Here is a 19,272-nt window from a genome sequence, read left to right as displayed (position 1 = left end):
GAAGTGAAAACTAGCCCCTTGGGGTTCTGTTGCCAAGGAGGAACTCTGTGTTTCTTGCCCATTGCTTCTCCCTACAATACTTTCTCAGGGTCCTCCTTTACAGTGCAGCTTGATCTCTCTGGAGAAGGGCATGGGAGCTGATGGGCAGATAAGAACTGGCCCAGCAGCCTGTAGGAGCCACTCAGTAGTCACCTAGAGAACGTGCTGGAGTATGGAGGCCCGGAGGCCTGGAAGGTACAACTCAGTTAAATTTCTATTAGATAACAAATGTATTTTAGATGAACAAATGATTTCCTGTTTAGGTGTGAACGAAGTCTTCCTCTGTGAGTGCCATGGCATGATCTCAGCTTACTGCAACCTCCACCTCCCAGGTTCAAGTGATTCTCCTGAAAGTACAGTAGCTGAAAACTACAGGTGGGCACCACCACACCAGCTAATTTTTGTATTTTTAGTAGAGTTTCACCATGTTGGTCAGGGTAGTATCCATCTCTTGACCTTCTGATTCACTCATTCAGCCTCCCAAAGTGCTGGGATTACAGGCATAAGCCACTGCACCTGGCCAAATTTCTTGTAATTTTTGTAATGTTAACCAGTTTTGTTTTGAACTCCTGACCTCAGGTGATGCATCCACATCCACCTTCCAAAGTACCACCATGCCTGGACGGAGTCCAGACAGCCCAGGGAGATGTTACGCAAAGAACACGCCCAGGGGCAATGCCTAGAAACCAGGGAAGTGGGCATCTGACCCTCTTTAGATTCCCATCTCAGCTGAGTATCAGATCATCTCTTTGTCTCCTGTCTTTGCTCACTGTGACTGCCTCAGACCGCAAACCAAAGTCCCACCACTTAGAGAAAATGTGGCCTGTGGTCTTTATCTCACTGAACAGGCCTTGACCGCCTCTGAAAACTGAGTTAGTCTCTGCACGGACAAAGGCTTGTATTAATGTCCACTAAACAAGACAGTGAATTGTTCTCTAATCTTGCCACAAAACAAACAAACAAAGACAGTGAGGCCCGCCAACAACTTCTCTCCACAGTCTAGGGATATGGTATATTTTTAACACTGGGATGTATCCTATGACAAGGAAACATTGGAGGGGTAGAAAGCATAGGCTTTGGAGGCAGGACAGCTGCATGATCTTGCTCAATCATGATACATGTTTGTTGAATGTTTACTATGTGCCAGGCACTGTGCTAAATGCTTTGCAAAGATTATCTCATTGGATCCTTAAAACATTAAATCTCCTGAGGTAGTAACTAGTTTCATTTGACATGTCAGAAAACGGAAACAGGTTAAAACAACTTGCTCATAGAATTGAAAAAGGCTGGGCGCAGTGGCTCACGTCTGTATTCGCAGCACTTTGGGAGGCTGAGATGGGTGGATCACGAGGTCAGGAGTTCAAAACCAGCCTAGCCAACATGGTGAAACCCCATCTCTTAAAAAAAAAAGAAAGAAAGAAAAAAGAAAACTTGCTTATAGTCCCGGCTGATAGGTAGCAAGCTGGGATCCTAACCGAGTCTCATACATTCCAAGTCCTCACCCTTAAGTGCAGCTGGTCAGCGTCCTAAGGCACTTGGCCACAGACTCTTCCCTAATCTTAAAATCAGGCCATTCTGTACCTCAGAAAGTTGAGGATTTGGATATGGTTTGTAAGTGCCTGGCACATAGTCAGAACTTAATAAATGATAGCCGCTCTTATTTGTGTAGAAGCTCATTTTCATTCTGATTTAAAAATGAAATAATCTTAGATAGTCACAACTCTTTCACCACCTGATGAAACCCACCAGCTTTCTGCAGCCTTAGGTCTCCATAAGGGTCTTCTTAAATTGGTTCCCCTCATTTCACCACCAGCTTTTGTGGGCCAAAGTCCTAAGATTCTGCTCTTGAAGCCAGGTTCCCACACGAATTCATATGACCCCCATTTACCACATGCAGATCAGGCTAGGTGCTACAGAGATGAGGAAGACAGTCCAGGCCTCCCGGGGCTTAGAGCTTGGGGGTGAGAGTGGGAGTGGCAAACCTTAACACAATCTCCCATGCAGTGTGATCAGGTTGGAATCCTCTTTACTGAGAGCCACTGGTATTACCAAGGTTGGTGGCCTCCGATTCTCATCTGCAGCCATCGGTGGGACAGCTGGGGCTGCAGGATTGAGGAACCCTGCTAGCTGCTCTGCATCCCAAGGCTCTGAGGCTGAGGGAGTCACGTGTGAGGTGTTAGGTTCAAACCAGCCCACCCTAAGTGGCAGGAACCTGGAACCTGAGGGAAGCTGGTGCAGTATCCATCAGATCAGTTCCCACAAAGCCATTCCCCATGCGCACTTCAGTTTCTATGAGGCCTTGTCCGAGGTCTTTTAGAGGCTTATAACGGTTAGCTGGCCTCAGGTTCCCTGAGAAGCAGCAGTTAGGACGCATGGTTCCTCCAGAAGTTAGAGGGTTTTCTGAAAGCTCTCAAGTATTTCTTCATAATCATGTTCGTCATCTGCAAAAGAGTCAATGACAGTCTTTGGCATTAGGCAAGTTCCTTCCCTTTAGGGCAGTTTCCTCACCTGTGCAGGGAAGGAGTTGGCCTGGATGCTGTAAGGTCCTTGCTAGCCTGGAAACCACAACTTGTCTCCACACTTTGCAACCATTTCGTTTTCCTGTCTGCTGCAGGGAGGGTAGAGTGCTGGGGACTGAACTCATTTTCCTTGCCAAAGCTCTGGAGCCCTTGGGAAAGACAGTAGGGACCTTTCTACCTTAGCCCACCCAAGAGACCTGTCCATCAAACTGGGACCACAGAAGGGTCTGTCCCTGGGCAGGGCCAGAGGCAAAGGAATCAGCATGGTAGGGAGGGGAGACACAAGGACATGGATGAGCGGCGCCCACAGGAACTCACCTAGATCCTCTGTTTGGGGCTTAGTGCGCCTGTGGCCCTTCTTGTGACCAGGAATCTTGCTGTACGTACTGGAGCTATCCTTGGTGAACTCTGGCAAGGACTTCGCCTTGGGTTTGGGCAGCAGAGGGGGTTGCTGCAATCCTAAGACGTGAGAAGACTTTGGGAAAAAAAGCAGAAAGAAATCAGCAGGGTCTCAAATGGGGAAGCAGGGTCCATGAAAAACTCATTCACATTAAGTGTCACTTCGTCTGCTTCTCTCTACTTCCTTTTCAGGCTATGGCATCTCAAGACCCCTGGTATTTTCGCTACAAGCATGTGAAATATTCTCTGGCAAGTGAGAAAGGGGTCAGGGTAGAAAATGAGGACAGGATTGGGGGCTGGAGACGGGGTGTTCCTGGGATTCTCCAGTTAGGAATTCCGTCAATGTCTTTTAATTCTGTCGCTGAAGGGGGAAAAAGCAAAGTGGAGAGAGCTTAAGAAAGCAGCTGCAGGGCCGGGCGAGGTGGCTCAAGCCTATAATCCCAGCACTTTGGGAGGCCCGAGGAGGGTCAAGAGATTGAGACCATCCTGGTCAACATGGTGAAACCCCGTCTCTACTAAAAATACAAAAAATTAGCTGGGCATGGTGGCGCGTGCCTGTAATCCCAGCTTCTCAGGAGGCTGAGGCAGGAGAATTGCCTGAACCCAGGAGGCGGAGGCAGCGGTGAGCCGAGATCGCGCCATTGCACTCCAGCCTGGGTAACAAGAGTGAAACTCCGTCTCAAAAAAAAAAAAAAAGAAAGCAGCTGCAAAGCCTCCTGACAGTGCCTGAGCTGAGGAGGCCCAGCAGGAAGAGGACTTTCACTGCACTCCTCCGTGTGCCAGATGCTATGTGACATCTGCTTTTTAATCCTCAAGTCACCATCTGAGTGGTTTCAATTCCCAGTTTGTGTAGGCGAAAGGGTGCATTGTCAAAAGTCACGTGGGGGATTCGCAGCAAGGCCAAGGTTTGGACCCAGAGCCAGGCCTATAACCTCCAAAGGCAGCGGGTCCTCATGCCACACCATGCTTTACAGAGCGAGCACACAGCACCCTGATCAGCACCAATTCTGATGCATGAAGGGGAAAAGTTGTGGTTCCAGGGCCCAGAGTGCCACCGTCAGGAGCCAAGACACGGGCTGCGGTCTCTCGGTTCTGGGAAGTCCCCTTTCCTGCCCTGGCACAGGCCTGTGTTTCCGATGAACCAGTCCAGCCATTGTCAGAAAATGACTTCCCCATCATCACCCCACAGACAAAAGCTCCTTCTGGGGCTGAGACCACCCAGGAGTCATCTTGTAACTTCCACTGCCACCTGCTGCCTATCACACATGACTAAATACAAGTCACCCAAGATCCCAAAACAGGAGCTGGTGACAGTAACGGACTTTTGATCTGTCTCATCCCCTCCTGTTCTCAGCAGAGCACAGTAGTTGGATGCTCAGGCTGTGCGACCAGACCAATTGCAAGCCCTTGTTGCCTGCATTGTACCCCTCACCTTCAACTGAAGGGAGATACTAGTATCTCACTCAGAAGCATTGTGAGAGTAGTTGAGGCAAAGCCTATCAGGGCCCGCCATAGAGTAAGCAGGTCATAGAAGGCAGCACAGCAGCTGAGGATGGTATCGCAGGTCTACTGGTGAGAAAAAGAACGCCAGAGTACCATGCACGAGCACAGAGTCAGTGAACCGGAACGTAAACTTAGTCTTTCTGACCCTGTGCCTGGCTCTTCCCTGCTCATCTGTGACTATTTGGCTCATTTCACGGTACTCTTCCGGCCTTGGAGCAGGTAAGGTCCCTGCCCTCGGAGAACTCTTTCCGGCCACTCTCAGATAGGACTCCCTAAAAGACATGTCCTGAGCTACTTAGAGCGCACAGTGGGAGTACAGGAGAGGAGGCAGGACCACTACTGCTGAGCGGGAAATCTGAGCCCCGCCTTGCCTGTGAGGCTGAAGGAAGAACACTGCTGGCAGAAGGCCTGGGTGTGGGGGTCTGAAGCGGGAGTCCTGGCGCCACGAGGGAGCTGCGGGCACTTCCCTCACTGGAGAGTGGACAGCAGAGTGATGGGAGATGGGTCCAGGAAGGTGAGACAAGTCAGCTTATAAAGGACCCTGGCTGCCATGTTGAGGGGTTTGTATCATCCCACAGTGATGGGGAGCCACAGAAAGTTCCAGAAGATGGAGCTGAGGCCCATCAATGACCAAGAAAAGAGTGAGGAGGATCTTCTGACAGCTGTTAAGAGGCTGCTGAAGCAGTTCAGGACAAAGATGATGAGGCTCGAACTAGGGAGTGAAGGCAGAGGTGGTGGAGAGAGGAAAGCACCATGAACTTGGAGTTGGAATGTCCAAGGCCGAGTTCAGTCCTGCCACTTACTAACAGGGACCCTGGGCGAGTCCTCATTTTCTCAGTCATAACATAGAGATAATCACACCAACCTCAGGACTGACTGTGAGATGGAATGAGAATTACGGGCTGCAATGTGTGCAGGCTTACAAACTGCAAGTTTATCCAGTTATAAGAGAAACATGACAGACAGACGTGACAGAAGCAGTGATCCCAATAAGTGACCCCTCCCTGCCCGCTGGGATTATACTGGTACCTTCATGCCTTCCTTCTCGCTGCTGTGTCTCCTCTGCCCACTGAGTCCCTGACTTTTAGGGGGCCTTGGCGGAGGGGCTTGGATCTCACAGGCTGCTAACTTCCGAAGAGTGTAATAGAAGGTGTCTGGCAGCTCCTCCACTGTGGCTATGGGCACAGACCCCCCTGGCCGGTCTGGCTGCACCTCAGCCTCCACAACAGTCAGGTCCAGCCACCGGGGAGGGATCTCGAAGCACATCCCAGGCTCAGAGTCCAGGCTGACCACCAAGAAGGGCTCTGTGATCTTCTCCTCCAGTTGCAGACCCAGTACAGCAGTCAGAGGGTCACTGGGGTAACTGGGATCCTTGACCATCACCCTGACCTCACAAGGCAGTGAGAACTGGGCAATCAGATCTGCCAGGCTGTGGCGCCGGCTGTCACTCATCTCCTCCACGAAGCTGCCAGGGCAGTGGAGGGGCAGGAAGACCCGCTCTGGCCTCTCTGCCTCCTCTTCACACTCTTCCTCCTCATCCTCATCACTCAGCCGCCGACAAACCAAGACGTCAATGTCACTGCCCTGGGCCCCATGGGCCAGGCCAGACCCCAGTACCTCCAGCCTGTCACCCACAGCCAGGGATGTGAACTCAGGATTCTCCTCTCCCTCGCCCTCACAGTCCTTTGTGGCCACCACCCGGAGTGGCCGGCCTGGCTGGAATGCACCCAGGAGGTCATAGGCCGTGGGGAACTCCCTCGGCCGCCGCCGCATCTTGCCCTGGTAGGCCCCTGACACCAGGAAGTACCTGGGCAGCCTGTGGCCCCTGTTTGAGGCCAGGACCCGCCAGGGTGGTGAGGATAAGCCGTAGATGCAAAGCCTCTGGCCTTTCTTCAAGGAGTGCACCCATTGGCTGAGGAAGATGTGGCGCCCTTCAGGAACCTCCAGGATCTCCACGGACAGGGGGAAGGGGCCTTCCCGGGCCAGGACCTCACTCAGCAGCAGTGGTTGGATGAAGTGGATGTGCTGAGAGGAGGCAGTGACATCCTCCACGTCGACCTCCAGGTTGGAGGGGATCTTGATGACAGTCCTGCGCACTGTTGAAAGGGGCAGCTCAGCGGCACTGCATGCCACCCCAGGAGTGGCCCCATCCTTGGCACAGAGGAATGGCTGGGCCGGCTGCCTCCCTCCTGCTGCCATCTTTTCCTTCCAATCAGAATCTTCCTATTGCACCACATTCCCACCCATGCTTTCCATTCAACCTTTTTTTTTGAAAAAGAGTCTCACTCTGAGTAGATGGGAGTACAGGCGTGCACCACCACGCCCGGCTAATTTTTGTATTTTCAGTAGAGGTGGGATTTCACCATGTTAGCCAGGATGGTCTCCATCTGTTGACCTCGAGAAACCCTTGCCTCAGCCTCCCAAAGTGCTAGGATTATAGGGTGAGCCGCTGCACCCAGCCTATTTTTAAACATTTATAAAATAGAATAGTACAGTGCTCCCCTATGGACCCATCACCCAGCTTCAACATTTAACTCATGGCCCATCTGCTTCAGCCTGTGGCCCTTCCACTCCTGCTCTGCTGGGGCATTCTGAATCAGAATAATCACATCAGGCCATGTGTGACCATCTCAGTATGTCTCTAAGAGGGGATCATTATTTCTAGAAAGATCACTACAGGCTGGGGGCAGTGGCTCACGCCTGTAATCCTAGCACTTTAGGAGACTGAGATGGGCAGACTGCCTGAGCTCAGGAGTCTGAGACCAGTCTGGCCAACATGGTGAAACCCCATCTCTACTAAAAACACAAAAAATTAGGTGGGTGTGGTGGCTCATGCCTGTAATCCCAGCTACTCAGGAGGCTGAGGGAGAAGAATCATTTGAACTCAGGAGGCAGAGGTTGCAGTGAGCCAAGATCATGCCATTGCACACCAGCCTGGGTGACAAGAGCTTGAAACTTCATCTTAAAAAAAAATTAGCCAGATGTGGTGGTGCACACCTGTAATCCCAGCTACTCTGGAGGCTGAGGCAGAAGAATCACTTAAACCTGGGAGGCAGAAGTTGCAGTGAGCTGAGATCATGCCACTGCACTCTAGCATGGGTGACAGACTGAGACTGTCTCAAAAAAAAAAAAAAAAAGCAAAAAAAGGGCCGGGAGTGATGGCTCACACCTGTAATCCTAGCCCTTTGGGAGTTCACGGTAAGCAGATCTTGAGGCCAGAAATTCAAGACCAACCTGGCCAGCATGGCACGTAGCAAAACCCTGTCTACTAAAAATAGAAAAATTAGTTGGGTACCATGGCAAATGCCTGTAATCCCAGCTACTCGGGAGACTGAGGCAGGAGTATCACTTGAATCTGTGAGGCAGAGGTTGCAGTGAGCCAAGATCCACCATTGCACTCCAGCCTGGCTGACAGAGCAAGACTCCCGTTTCTTTTTCTTTCTTTTGTTTTTGAGATGGAGATTTGCTCTTTGTTGCCCAGGCTGGAGTGCCATAGCACGATCTCGGCCCACCACAACCTCCACCTCCTGGGTTCAAGTGATTCTCCTACCTCAGCCCCCAGAGTAGCTGGGATTACAGGCGTGCCACCATGCCCAGCTACTTTTGCATTTTTAGTAGAGATGGGGTTTCTTCATGTTGGTCAGGCTAGTCTCAAACTCTCGACCTCAGGTGATCCTCCTGCCTCAGCCTCCCAAAGTGTTGGGATTACAGGCGCGAGCCACCACACCGAGCCTAAGACTCCCTTTCAAAAACAAAAAAAGATGAGATCTTGCTCCGTTGCCCAGGCTGGAGTGCAAGGGTGTGATAATAGCTTACTACAACCTTGAACTCCTGAGCTCCAGCAGTCCTCCTGCCTCAGCTTCTGGAGTAGCTGGTACTACAAGCACTATGCCTATGCCTAGCTAATTTTTTTTTGTGACACGGAGTCTCCTCTTCTTGCTCAGGCTGGAGTGCAACGGCACGATGTCAGCTCATCGCGACCTCTGCCTCCCGGGTGCAAGCAATTCTCCTGCCTCAGCCTCGAGTAGCTGGGATTACATGCATGCGCCACCACACTCAGCCAATTTTTGTATTTTTTTTTTAAGTTGGAGTTTCACCATGTTGGTCAGGCTGGTCTTGAACTCCCAACCTTAGGTGATCTGCCCGCCTTGGCCTCTAAAGTGCTTGGATTACAAGCATGAGCCACCATGCCCAGCCAATTTTTGTATTTTTAATGGAGATGGAGATTCTCCATGTTGGCCAGGTTGGTCTCGAACTCTCGACCTCAGGTGATCCGCCTGCCTGGGAGTCCCAAAGTGCTGAGATTACAGGTGTGAGCCACCATGCCTGGCTGCTAGCTAATTTAAAAAAATGTTATAGAGATGGGGGTCTTGCTATGTTGCCTAGTCTGGTGTGGAACACCTGAGATCAAGCAGTCTTCTGAAGTGCGGGATTACACACCTGAGCCCTTGTGCCTGGCCTAGCTGAAATAATTTGAGCATCAATAAGAATAACTGCAGTGTAATACAGAGGGAGCAATCTGAAGTTCCTGCTGATCTGCAGGGATAGGGTGGGAGTGTCTTCCATCAGAGCAGCTCCCCGGGGCACCCCTCTTTCTCTCCCAACAGCCCCCATCATCCACCTGCCCAGGCAACTCACTGTGCATGATGGCTTCAATCTCATACGTGGGCCTCAGGGTCACATGGTCCCAGGGCAGGGTGGGGCAGGTGAAGAGCCGGTCCTTCGGTTCCTGCAGGGCCTGGAGCAGAGTTTGAGGAGCACTGGGTTCCAATATCCTGAAGGGCCCCCTCTGGTTTAGGGGCAGGTGCAGGATGACCCGCTCACCCTCCGTGACCAGGATGCAGCGGGCACAGGAGGTGTGGCGGCGTCGCACCATATCCTCAAAAATGAGGACCTGGTCGTCAGTCACCACCCTGCCCTCTGTGACAATCCTGCGGGTCGACATGATGTAAATGGGCAGCTGCTGCTTGGAGCTCCGATCTATGTCAAAGACCAGTTCCTCCAGGGTTTCGTAGCTCTGAGAGGTCTTGAGGGAGACGAAGTGGCCTGTGGGGGATAGCAGAGTGGGAAGGTCATTGTGGGGTGTCAGGGTGGGGTCAGCGTTTGCCAGGTCCTGGCCTCAGTCTGGTCCTGCAGATGACCCAGCCAGAATCCCCTGGGGACCAGTGTCAAGGAAGGACTTGAGTCTGGACATCGGGGCTGCAGGGCTGAGGGACACAGGGCAGGAAGTGGCAGTGCCTGAAGGGACAGGGAGGGGCAGGAAGTAGGGTCTGTCACTAGAGACAGAATGGAAGAGGGTCATATTTCCTGGCAGACACACTGGACTTCCACACTCCTAGCTCCTAGCGTGCCTCTCAATTTGCCATCTTACCTTTTCTCCAGATGCCTCCCCACAGCTCCAGTTCTACTCATCCAAAAACTATGGCCCCCATCCTGCAGCAATGCCACTATCCCTCTCTCCCAAACTAAGATCCCAGGAGCTACAGCCCAGAGCCACCTCAGACCACCCACTTCACCCCTGCATCCTGCCAATACGGCTGCCCGACTGCCCCCGCACCTCCTCCCTCCAGCCCCCACCCATTCTGCCACCAGCTGGCCTCAACACCTCCCTTCCAGACCTGGTACTGCTTCTGGAAGTGGGCTTTTCCTGCCCTAGACCCACAACCTGAAGCTAATCGAAGAAACACAGCACAAGCTGGGACTGAGGGATATTCTGCACAAGTACTGGTCTAGATGCTTCAAAATGTCAGTGGCAAGAAAAAGGCAGAGGAATGTTCCAGCCTGAAGGAGAATGAAGAAATAGGACAACGGGGCCGGGCGTGGTGGCTCACTCCTGTAATCCAAGCACTCTGGAGGCCAAGGCGGGCGGATCACCTGAGGTCAGGAGTTCAAGACTAGCCTGACCAACCCAGTGAAACCCCGTCATAAAAAAAAAAAAAAAAAGAAATAGGACAACTGAATATGATGTGTGATCTACGACTGGACTCTGGATTAAGGGGAAAACTGCTATAAAACATATATCAGGATAGTTGCTGGAATCCAAACATAGATCACGGATTTAGTGCTGCACTAAGATTACATTTCCTGAATTTTATCAATGAACCATGGGAATGAATGGTCTTGTTTTGGGGAGATACTATAATATTTAGGTGTAAAATATAGATGTAAAAGGAATCATGTCTGCAATTTACTCTCAAATGGTTCAGAAAAAACATACCCATATATACACATAGAGTAATACATTCATATGTGTGCATGTGTGGGGACAGAGGGAGAAAGCACATGTCACAAATGTTTAACATGTGATGGGGGAAAAAAATAGGGAAATAGGGAAACCTGATGTCATTTTGGCCAGACACAGTGGCTCACCCCTGTAATCCCAGCACTTTGGGAGGTTAAGGCAGGAGAATTGCTTGAGCCCAGGAATTCCAGACCCATTTGGGCAATGTAGTAAGACCTTGTCTCTACAAAAAATTTACAAATTGGCCAGGCATGGTAGCTCACCCCTGTAATCCCAGCACTTTGGGAGGCTGAGGAGGGCAGATCACTTGAGCTCAGGAGTTGGAGATCAGACTGGGCAATATGGCAAAACTCTGTCTCTACGAAAAATACAAAAAATGCGGGGTGCGGTGGCTCACGCCTGTAATCCCAGCACTTTGGGAGGCCGAGGCAGGTGGATCATAAGGTCAGGAGCTCGAGACCAGCCTGGCCAATATAGTGAATCCCTGTCTCTACTAAAACACACAAAAATTAGCCAGGTGTGGTGGGGCATGCCTGTAATCCCAGCTACTCAGGAGGCTGAGGCAGTAGAATTGCTTGAACCCAGGAGGTGGAGGTTGCAATAAGCTGAGATCACACCAGGGCATCATGGCACAGGCCTGTAGTCCCAGCTACTTGGGAAGCTGAGGCAGAAGGATTGCTTCAGCCCTGGAGATGGAGGTTGTAGTGAGCTGAGATCAAGCCACAGCACTTCAGCCTGGGAAATAGAGCAAGACTATCTCAAAAAAAAAAAAAAAAAGAAAAGAATCTGGATAAAGGGTGTACAGGAGTTCTAGCAAATTCTGGTTCTGTAAGTTTAACATTATTTCAACAGAAAAAGACAAGACTCAAATACAGAATATATTACTTCCATATTGAAAACCATCATTGGGGCCGGAGGTGGCGGCTCACGCCTGTAATCCCAACACTCTGGGAGGCCAAGGCAGGAGGATGGCTTGAGCCCAAGAGTTTGAGACCAGGCTGGGCAATGTAAGGAGACCCTGTCTCTAAAGACAAGATAAAAAACCTAATTGGCTCCTTAGCCTTCAAAATTAAAGAAAAGTGTCAGTGCAACATACAGCCCCCAGATAGTCTGGCTCCTGCTACTCCCTCGACAACTTGACCCAAACCTGGAAGCCACGCTCTATGGCATCTGGCAGGCAGTCCCATAACAGCCAGTCCCCAGGGTGCCTGCTTTGCCCCAGGCACACTTTTTTATGAGACTGAGTCTCACTCGGTTGTCCAAGCTGCAACCTCTACCTCCCAGACTCAAGTGATTCTCATGCCTCAGCCTCCCAAATAGTTGGGATTACAGGTGCCCCCCACCCCGCCCCTAGCTAATTTTTGTAATTCTAGCAGAGATGGGTTTTCATCATGTTGGCCAGGCTGGTCTCGAACTCCTGACCTCAAGTGATCCACACACCTCGGCCAGATCACAGGCGTGAGCCACCAGTCACCATGCCCAGCCTGTCCCAGGCCCCCCGCTTCTAAGTGCTGTATATGTATCAGCTCATTTCATCCTCACATAATGCCTCATCACTCTCATTACAGAAGAGGAAACTGAGGCCCGGAGAGGTCCCAGGAACTTGCTTACCTTGCCCAAGGCCAGAGCTAGTAGCCAGCAGAGCTGGAATTTGATTCCAGGCCACTGGCTTCAGGGTCCAAGCCATGGTCCACCACACTACATGCCTCTTAAAATAACTTAGCTCCTTGGGGTTTCCTGAGCACCAAATGTGCACATGCTACTCCCTCTGACTGGGATCTTTCCTTTGGCTCAGTTGCCGCCTCCTCCAGGAAGCCATCACAGACCCTGAGGCAAGTTACTCTTGCTCAGAGCCCTCTCTAAAGCTTATGCCTCCTTATACTATTTCCCTCCTCTCACTGTCACAGAAGCTCCCCACTGGAGAGGGCAGCACCTGGTTCATCCTGAGCCCCACAGCCCCCCACACAGAGCTTGGCACACATGGGTGTCTGCAGAGCCCCACACCCACAGCACCCCACACAGCTCGGCACACATGGGCATCTGCAGCTGTTTGGGGAGTTAATGTGTAGAGTGAACAGACAGGCATCTGGACAAGGCCTGAACAGAAGCCAATGTGATGACCAGAGACCGAAAGGGAGAGGGCGCAACCTCTGCATTCAGAGGATTGCAGACCCTCTGAGGACATCCTCACCCTCGAGCCTGGGTCGTGGTGGATGTGAGGGCCTCGTGAGCAAACCCCAGAGAGGAGGGAGTGACTGCTGGATTTGGCAAGCCCACAAGCAGCCCATGAGTGTGCCAGGAAAATGCCAGGGCATGTGGGGAGGCAGAGGTGACCACCTTACCCTGGAAGTTGGGGTCAATTGTCCTGACCACCATTTTCATCTTCGGGTTCTCATAGATCACATACTGGAGGCGAACCTGGGTGACCTTGATCAGGTCCCCCGTGCAGAGGCAGCACTCTTTCCCCCCGATGTCATAGATGGAGCCTGCGAAGACATGGACTCAGTTTCCCCGCTGTGCAAGAGCCAAGAGTGGAGCAGCCTGTGCTCCGGTGCCCAACAAGCTCTGCTGTCACACCTTTGCACATGGTGCCTGCTGCCTGGTATGCCCTGCTGTCGTCCCTGCCTCATGCTCACAGGTTCAGCCGTCCTTAGCTGTCCGTGTGCCCCTCTGTGGCACACTTCTCTGGCCTTTTGCATATCCCCGTGCCTCCTACACTGAGTTCCCAGGTAGGGCTGATCCCTCTCATCACTGCAGCCAGCACAGGGCTTGGCCTCTGGGTGTGTGGTAAGTCCACAAACCAGTCAATAACCCAGTGAATCACCCTCTCTGAGCCTGATTTTGTTGCTGTACACTAAAGGAATCCCAATTCCCAAAGTCAGGCTCAGAGTGGGGTCACCTGGAGCCCAGCCCCCCCAGCACCCTGAAGAATAGAGGGGCACCGACAGAGTGAGGCCCAGTGGGCAAGGTTCTGCTTTCCTGGTTTAAAGTGTGTAAGCAATGCTGGGCGTGGTGGCTCAAGCCTGTAATCCCAGCACTTTGGGAGGCCGAGGCGGGAGGATCACGAGGTCAAGAGATCGAGACCATCCTGGTCAACATGGTGAAACCCTATCTCTACTAAAAATACAAAAAATTAGCTGGGCATGGTGGCGCATGCCTGTGATTCCAGCTACTCAGGAGGCTGAGGCAGGAGAATTGCCTGAACGCAGGAGGCGGAGGTTGCAGTGAGCCGAGATCACGCCATTGCACGCCAGCCTGGGTAACAAGAACGAAATTCCATCTCAAAATAAATAAATAAATAAATAAATAAAGTGTGTAAGCAGTGTCGAGAAATCAGAAGGTACCCAATAAATATCTGTAATGTGCATAAGGAGGTACCCAACAAACATCTGTCATGTGCACAGGCTCTCCATCCAGCTAATGAAGGAGGACAGACTGTATGGCAGGTGGCTCTGAGCCCACCTGACCCCAGCCCCTCCCACAGAGCAGCCCCAACAGACTCCTTCACATCAGCCCTGAGAAACTGATGAAAATCTCCCTGTGTATCCCCAAGACAATGGCAACAGGTCATAAAGCACAGTTCCGTCTACCCTAATGTCAGGGCATGGGCCTTCCAGACTGGTGAGAACAGAAGCTGTGGTGCTATAGTTATCTGGCCCCTTGCTAAGGGCTGCTGACGCATCATTGCATTCAAGACTCATGACTGCTCTTGCGGAGACAGGCAGTTTCAATTTCCTAAATAATGAAACAGCTGGCCAGGCATGGTGGCTCAGGTCTATAATCCCAGCCCTTTGGGAGGCTGGTACAGGCAGATCACTTCACGTCAGGAGTTCAAGACAAGCCTGGCCAGCATGGTGAAACCCCATCTCTATTAAAAATACAAAAATTAGTCAGGTGTGGTGGCAGGTGCCTGTAATCCAAGCTACTTGGGAGGCTGAGGCAGGAGAATTGCTTAAACCCAGGAGGCGGAAGTTTCAGTGAGCTGAGATTGAGCCACTGCACTCCATCCTGGGCAACAGAGCGAGACTCCATTTAAAAAAAAAGAAAATTATGATATGTTAGCTGGGCGTGATGCAGGCGCCTGTAATCCCAGCTACTTGGGAGGCTAAGGCAGGAGAACAGCTTTAATTCGGGAGTCAGAGGTTGCAGTGAGCTAAAGTCAGTCTGGGTGACAGACGGAGACTCCATATCAAAAAAAAAAAAAAAAGAAGGAAGGAAAGAAAAAAAGAAAAGATTTTAAAGTAAGTAAATAAATAGGCCAGGCATGGTGGCTCACGCCTGTAATCCAAGCACTTTAAAGGCCAAGGTGGGAGGATCACCTGAGGTCAGGAGTTCAAGACCAGCCTGACCAACATGGTGAAACCTCATATGTAAAATAAATAAATAAAAGAGAGAGAAGGAAAGAAAGAAAGAAGAAAAAAAAATCAGGTATTAGGAATCAGAACTAGAAGTTATGGCTGGCTGTGCTGGCTCACACTTGTAATCCCAACACTTTGCGAGGCTAAAGTAGGAGGGCTGCTTGAGGATAGGAGTTCAACACCAACCTGGGCAACACAGACCCCTGTTCCTTTTTTTGAGACAGGGTCTCACTGTCGCCCAGACTTTGGGAGTCTGAGGCAGGAGGGTCACTTGAACTCAGGGGTTTCAGACATGCTTCTAGGTAACATAGTGAGACTGTGTCTCTACACAAAATAAAAAAATCAGTTGGGTGTGATAGTGCATCCTTGTAGTTCCAGCTACTCGTGAGGCTGAGGTGGGAGGACTGCTTGAGGCTGGGAGGTTGGGGTTGCAGTGAGCTGTGAATGCACCTCTGAGATAGTGAGACCCTGTCTCAAAAAAAAAAACAGGATCTGTGTTGCACAAGTTGGTCTACGTTTCATTAAACAAAAAACAAGTCCTGGTGTGGTGACTCATGCCTGTAATCCCAACACTTTGGGAGGCTGAGGCAGGCAGATCACTTGAGCCCAGGGATGTGTGACCAGCCTGGGCAATGTGACAAAACCCCATATTTACAAAAAATATGAAAATTAGCTGGGCGTGGTGGTGCACGCCTGTGGTCCCAGCTTCTCAGGAAGCTGAGGTGGGAGGATCATGAGCCCAGGAGGTCAAGGCTGCAGTGAGCTGTGAAGGTTCCACTCCACTCCAGCCTGAGCAGAGCCAGACTCTTATCAAAAAAATAAAATAAAAACCTAGGAGTTGAACCCATGGCATTTGCTTCCAAAGCCAGCACTTCTAACTATGAAGCCAACCACCTCCCAGTGCCCTGCCAGACGCCTGCCCCTATTGGCATGGCCATCTGTCCTCCACACTCACCCTGCACACCCACACCTCGTCAGGGCCTTCTCTAGTCACCATCACCCTGACTTCCACCACCCCGCCTCAGCAGGATGAGGAAACACGTTTGCGACACCAGAAGGCAAGAGTGCTGGGAGGACAGAGACGCTTGGGTTGGACTGGGGGAAGAGCAAACAGATGAGGTGCCTGCCTGCATGAAGCCCCTGGAGGTAGAGACAGAATTTGAACCCACATCCACCAGATTCACAAGCAGACCTGGAGAGACCCATTGTGAGGTGGTGGCCCCCTGCGGGACCCACCATGAGGAACCTCCTTGGTCTGGGTCCCCCAAACACTCTGTTGGAAGCAGCTGTGGCACAGCAAGGTTTTCTGCAGCCAGGGAACAGGACGGGGCAGGGGCCTCAAGGCTTAGTTCCCTCTCTAAGGAAGGAACCCGCACCCCACACAGCATCTCTCTCCTCCACCTTCCATCTCCCCCACTTAGTGGCCCACGGGTCCTCCCTCCCCACAGAGCAGCCCTGGCCACCCATCCCCTGTGCTGTCTTCCCCTGCCTTCCACTGTTTGTCAGTCCCTCAACTCTTGCTCTTTCAGGCAATGAATAGTGACTTTGCGCCTGCTGGGTGCCCATCCACCGCTGCCGGCAGGTGGTGGATGTACCAGCGTGCAGGGAGCAGAGAGCCGGGAAGGCTTCCGGGAGGAAGCGCCATATAAGCTGAGAACTGAATAGCTGACCAAATCAAGTACCGCCCTCGGTCAAGCAGAGGGCCAAGGTGGACGCAGGGACTGAAGGATGGCAGTGTAGAGGACGGCCAGTGGGAGGAGTGGAAGGACAAAGTCGGGAAGCCTACTGACTCCGCACTTCAGAATCAAGACGCAGTTACGACCACTAGGGCCCTAATGCTGCGTTCCGCCGCGGTCGGACCTGCGTCCCCTGCGCACCGCGGGGCCACCTCAGGGTGGCTCCTTTGCAATCACCTTTTCATCACCACCCTCGGGGCAAGTCGGCGGTCCCCATTCCACGAAAGCAAAAGCTGTGATCCAGAGAGGTTGAGTGAGGCCCCAAATCACACAGCTTGGCCAATGGCAGCGTCGGGATTTGAACCCAGGCGGTTCCCGGGATTGCTCACGCCCTCTCGGGGGTCTGCCCCCGCCCCACAGCTAGGGAGTACTCGGAGGGTTTCCAGCCCCTGCTTACTCGAATAGTAGTACCCCGAGGAGACTCGCAGCACGCGCGGGAGGGAGGCGAGGTCCAGGGTGCGTATGAAGTCCTGCAGCGGCATGGGTTCCATGGTGCCCATGTCTCTCTGGGCTCAGACTGAGGGGCTGGCAGGCGTGCGGCCCTGAAGTCCCGCCTCGCCTTCGCCCCGCCCCGCTTGCCGAAACCCAGCCCCGCAGCCACGCCCTACCGATGCCCCGCCCCACTGACCCCCGCGGTACCCCATGGGGGAGGGGCGATGATGAAGATGCAGAAGTCCCAGAGGCCCCTTCAGAAGTGCTCCCAGTTAGAACAAGGCCCATCTTGTTCTGCGGCTCATGGGAGGGACATAGCCCTGCCCTTTGGTTTGAGGAGGAAGATGGAGTGTCAGGGTTCCTGAATGTCCCTCCAGGACCCTCTGTGGTCCTCTATCAGACACCTCCTGGCAAAGGGGAACTCGTTATCTCTCCAGGACTCCGATACCCTTTCTACAATTATTGCCCACGTTGGCCTAGAACTCCTGGACTCAAGTAATCCTCCCACCTCGGCCTTCCAAAGTGCTGGGATCACAGGCTTAAGCCACCACGCATCTCGCCAATTCTAGGTAAAAAAAACCTTCCTAAGGCTAAAGAAAAATCTGATTAGGATGCAGACCGACCACTTATCCTGACCCCGCAGGCACAAGATAAGTCTTTTCCATTTCCCTGTCCCTCAGACCAACATAGGTTCAAATCACAGCTTCCCTCTTGTTCCTTATGTGATGTTAGGCAAGTCACTTTGCTTGAGACTCAGTTTCCTACTCTCTAAAACAGTGAGAAGGCCGGGCATGGTGGCTCACGCCTATGATCCCAGCACTTTGGGAGGCTGAGGTGGGCGGATTGCCTGAGCTCAGGAGTTCGTGACCAGCCTGGACAACAGGGAAACCACATATCTACTAAAATAATACAAAAAAATATAGCCGGGCGCCGTGGCTCACACCTGTAATCCCAGCACTTTGGGAGGCAGAGGCGGGTGGATCACGAGGTCAAGAGATCGAGACCATCCTGGTCAACCAGGTGAAACCCCGTCTCTACTAAAAATACAAAATTAGTTGGGCATGGTGGTGCGTGCCTGTAATCCCAGCTACTCGGGAGGCTGAGGCAGGAGAATTGCTTGAACCCAGGAGGCGGAGGTTGCAGCGAGCTGAGTCACGCCATTGCACTCCAGCCTGGGCAATGAGATGAAACTCGTCTCAAAAAAAAAAAAAAAAAATATATATATATATATATATATATATATATATATATATATATATATATATATATCAGGGCATGGCGGTGTGCATCTATAGTCCCAGCTACCCGGGAGGCCAAGTCAAGAGAATTGCTTGAACCCAGGAGGCAGAGGTTGCAGTGAGCCAAGATCACGCCACTGCATTCCAGCCTGGGAGACAGTGGGAGACTCCATCTCAAAAAAAAAAAAAAAAAAAAAAAACAGAAGAGGCTGGGTGAGGTGGTTAATGCCTATAATCCCAGCACTTTGGGAGACCAAGGCAGGAGGATCACTGCCTGTTATAAAATAAAATAAAATGAGGCTCGGCACGGTGGCTCATGCATGTAATCCCAGCACTTTGGGAGGCTGAGGCAGGTGGATTGCCTAAGATTAGGAGTTCAAGACCAGCCTGGCCAACATGACAAAACCTTGTCTCTACTAAAAATACAGAAAATTAGCCGGGCATGGTGGCCCGAGCCTGTAATTCCAGTTGCACAGGAGGCTGAGGCAAGAGACTTGCTTGATCCTGGGGTTGGGGGGCAGGGGGGGGCGTAGAGGTTGCAGTGAGCCAAGATGGAGCCACTTCACTCCAGCCTGGGTGACAGACTGAGACTCCACCTCAAATAAATAAATAAAAATAGGCCGGGCGAGGTGGCTCACGCCTATAATCCCAGCACTTTGGGAGGCCGAGGCGGGTGGTCAAGAGATCGAGACCAACAAGGTGAAACCTCGTCTCTACTAAAAATACAAAAATTAGATGGGCATGGTGGTGCGCGCCTGTAGTCCCAGCTAATTGGGAGGCTGAGGCAGGAGAATTGCTTGAACCCAG

General features: G+C 51.8%; 1 protein-coding gene across 2 annotated transcripts; it reads right to left on the bottom strand.

Moving 5' to 3' along the window:
* Window positions 1-1,699: 1,699 nt before the first annotated feature.
* On the bottom strand, window positions 1,700-17,314 carry THEMIS2 (thymocyte selection associated family member 2). Of its 2 annotated transcripts, XM_035308366.3 has the most exons (6): window positions 17,193-17,314; window positions 13,044-13,187; window positions 9,099-9,506; window positions 5,490-6,556; window positions 2,877-3,033; window positions 1,700-2,480 (listed from the first exon to the last, which is right to left on the bottom strand). In XM_035308366.3, exons 1-6 carry the CDS (start codon window positions 17,293-17,295, stop codon window positions 2,428-2,430), a joined length of 1,932 nt encoding a protein of 643 aa, XP_035164257.1. In that variant the 5' UTR covers window positions 17,296-17,314; the 3' UTR covers window positions 1,700-2,427. The 2 variants fall into 2 exon arrangements, with proteins under 2 accessions (XP_035164257.1, XP_035164258.1); XM_035308367.3 differs by lacking the exon at window positions 13,044-13,187.
* Window positions 17,315-19,272: the final 1,958 nt, after the last annotated feature.

This window comes from Callithrix jacchus, chromosome 7, assembly GCF_049354715.1.
Source record: "Callithrix jacchus isolate 240 chromosome 7, calJac240_pri, whole genome shotgun sequence".
NCBI classification, from domain to species: domain Eukaryota; kingdom Metazoa; phylum Chordata; class Mammalia; order Primates; family Cebidae; genus Callithrix; species Callithrix jacchus.
The sequence above is the reverse complement of the archived record's forward strand: the minus strand, read 5'-3'. Positions and strand labels throughout refer to the sequence as shown.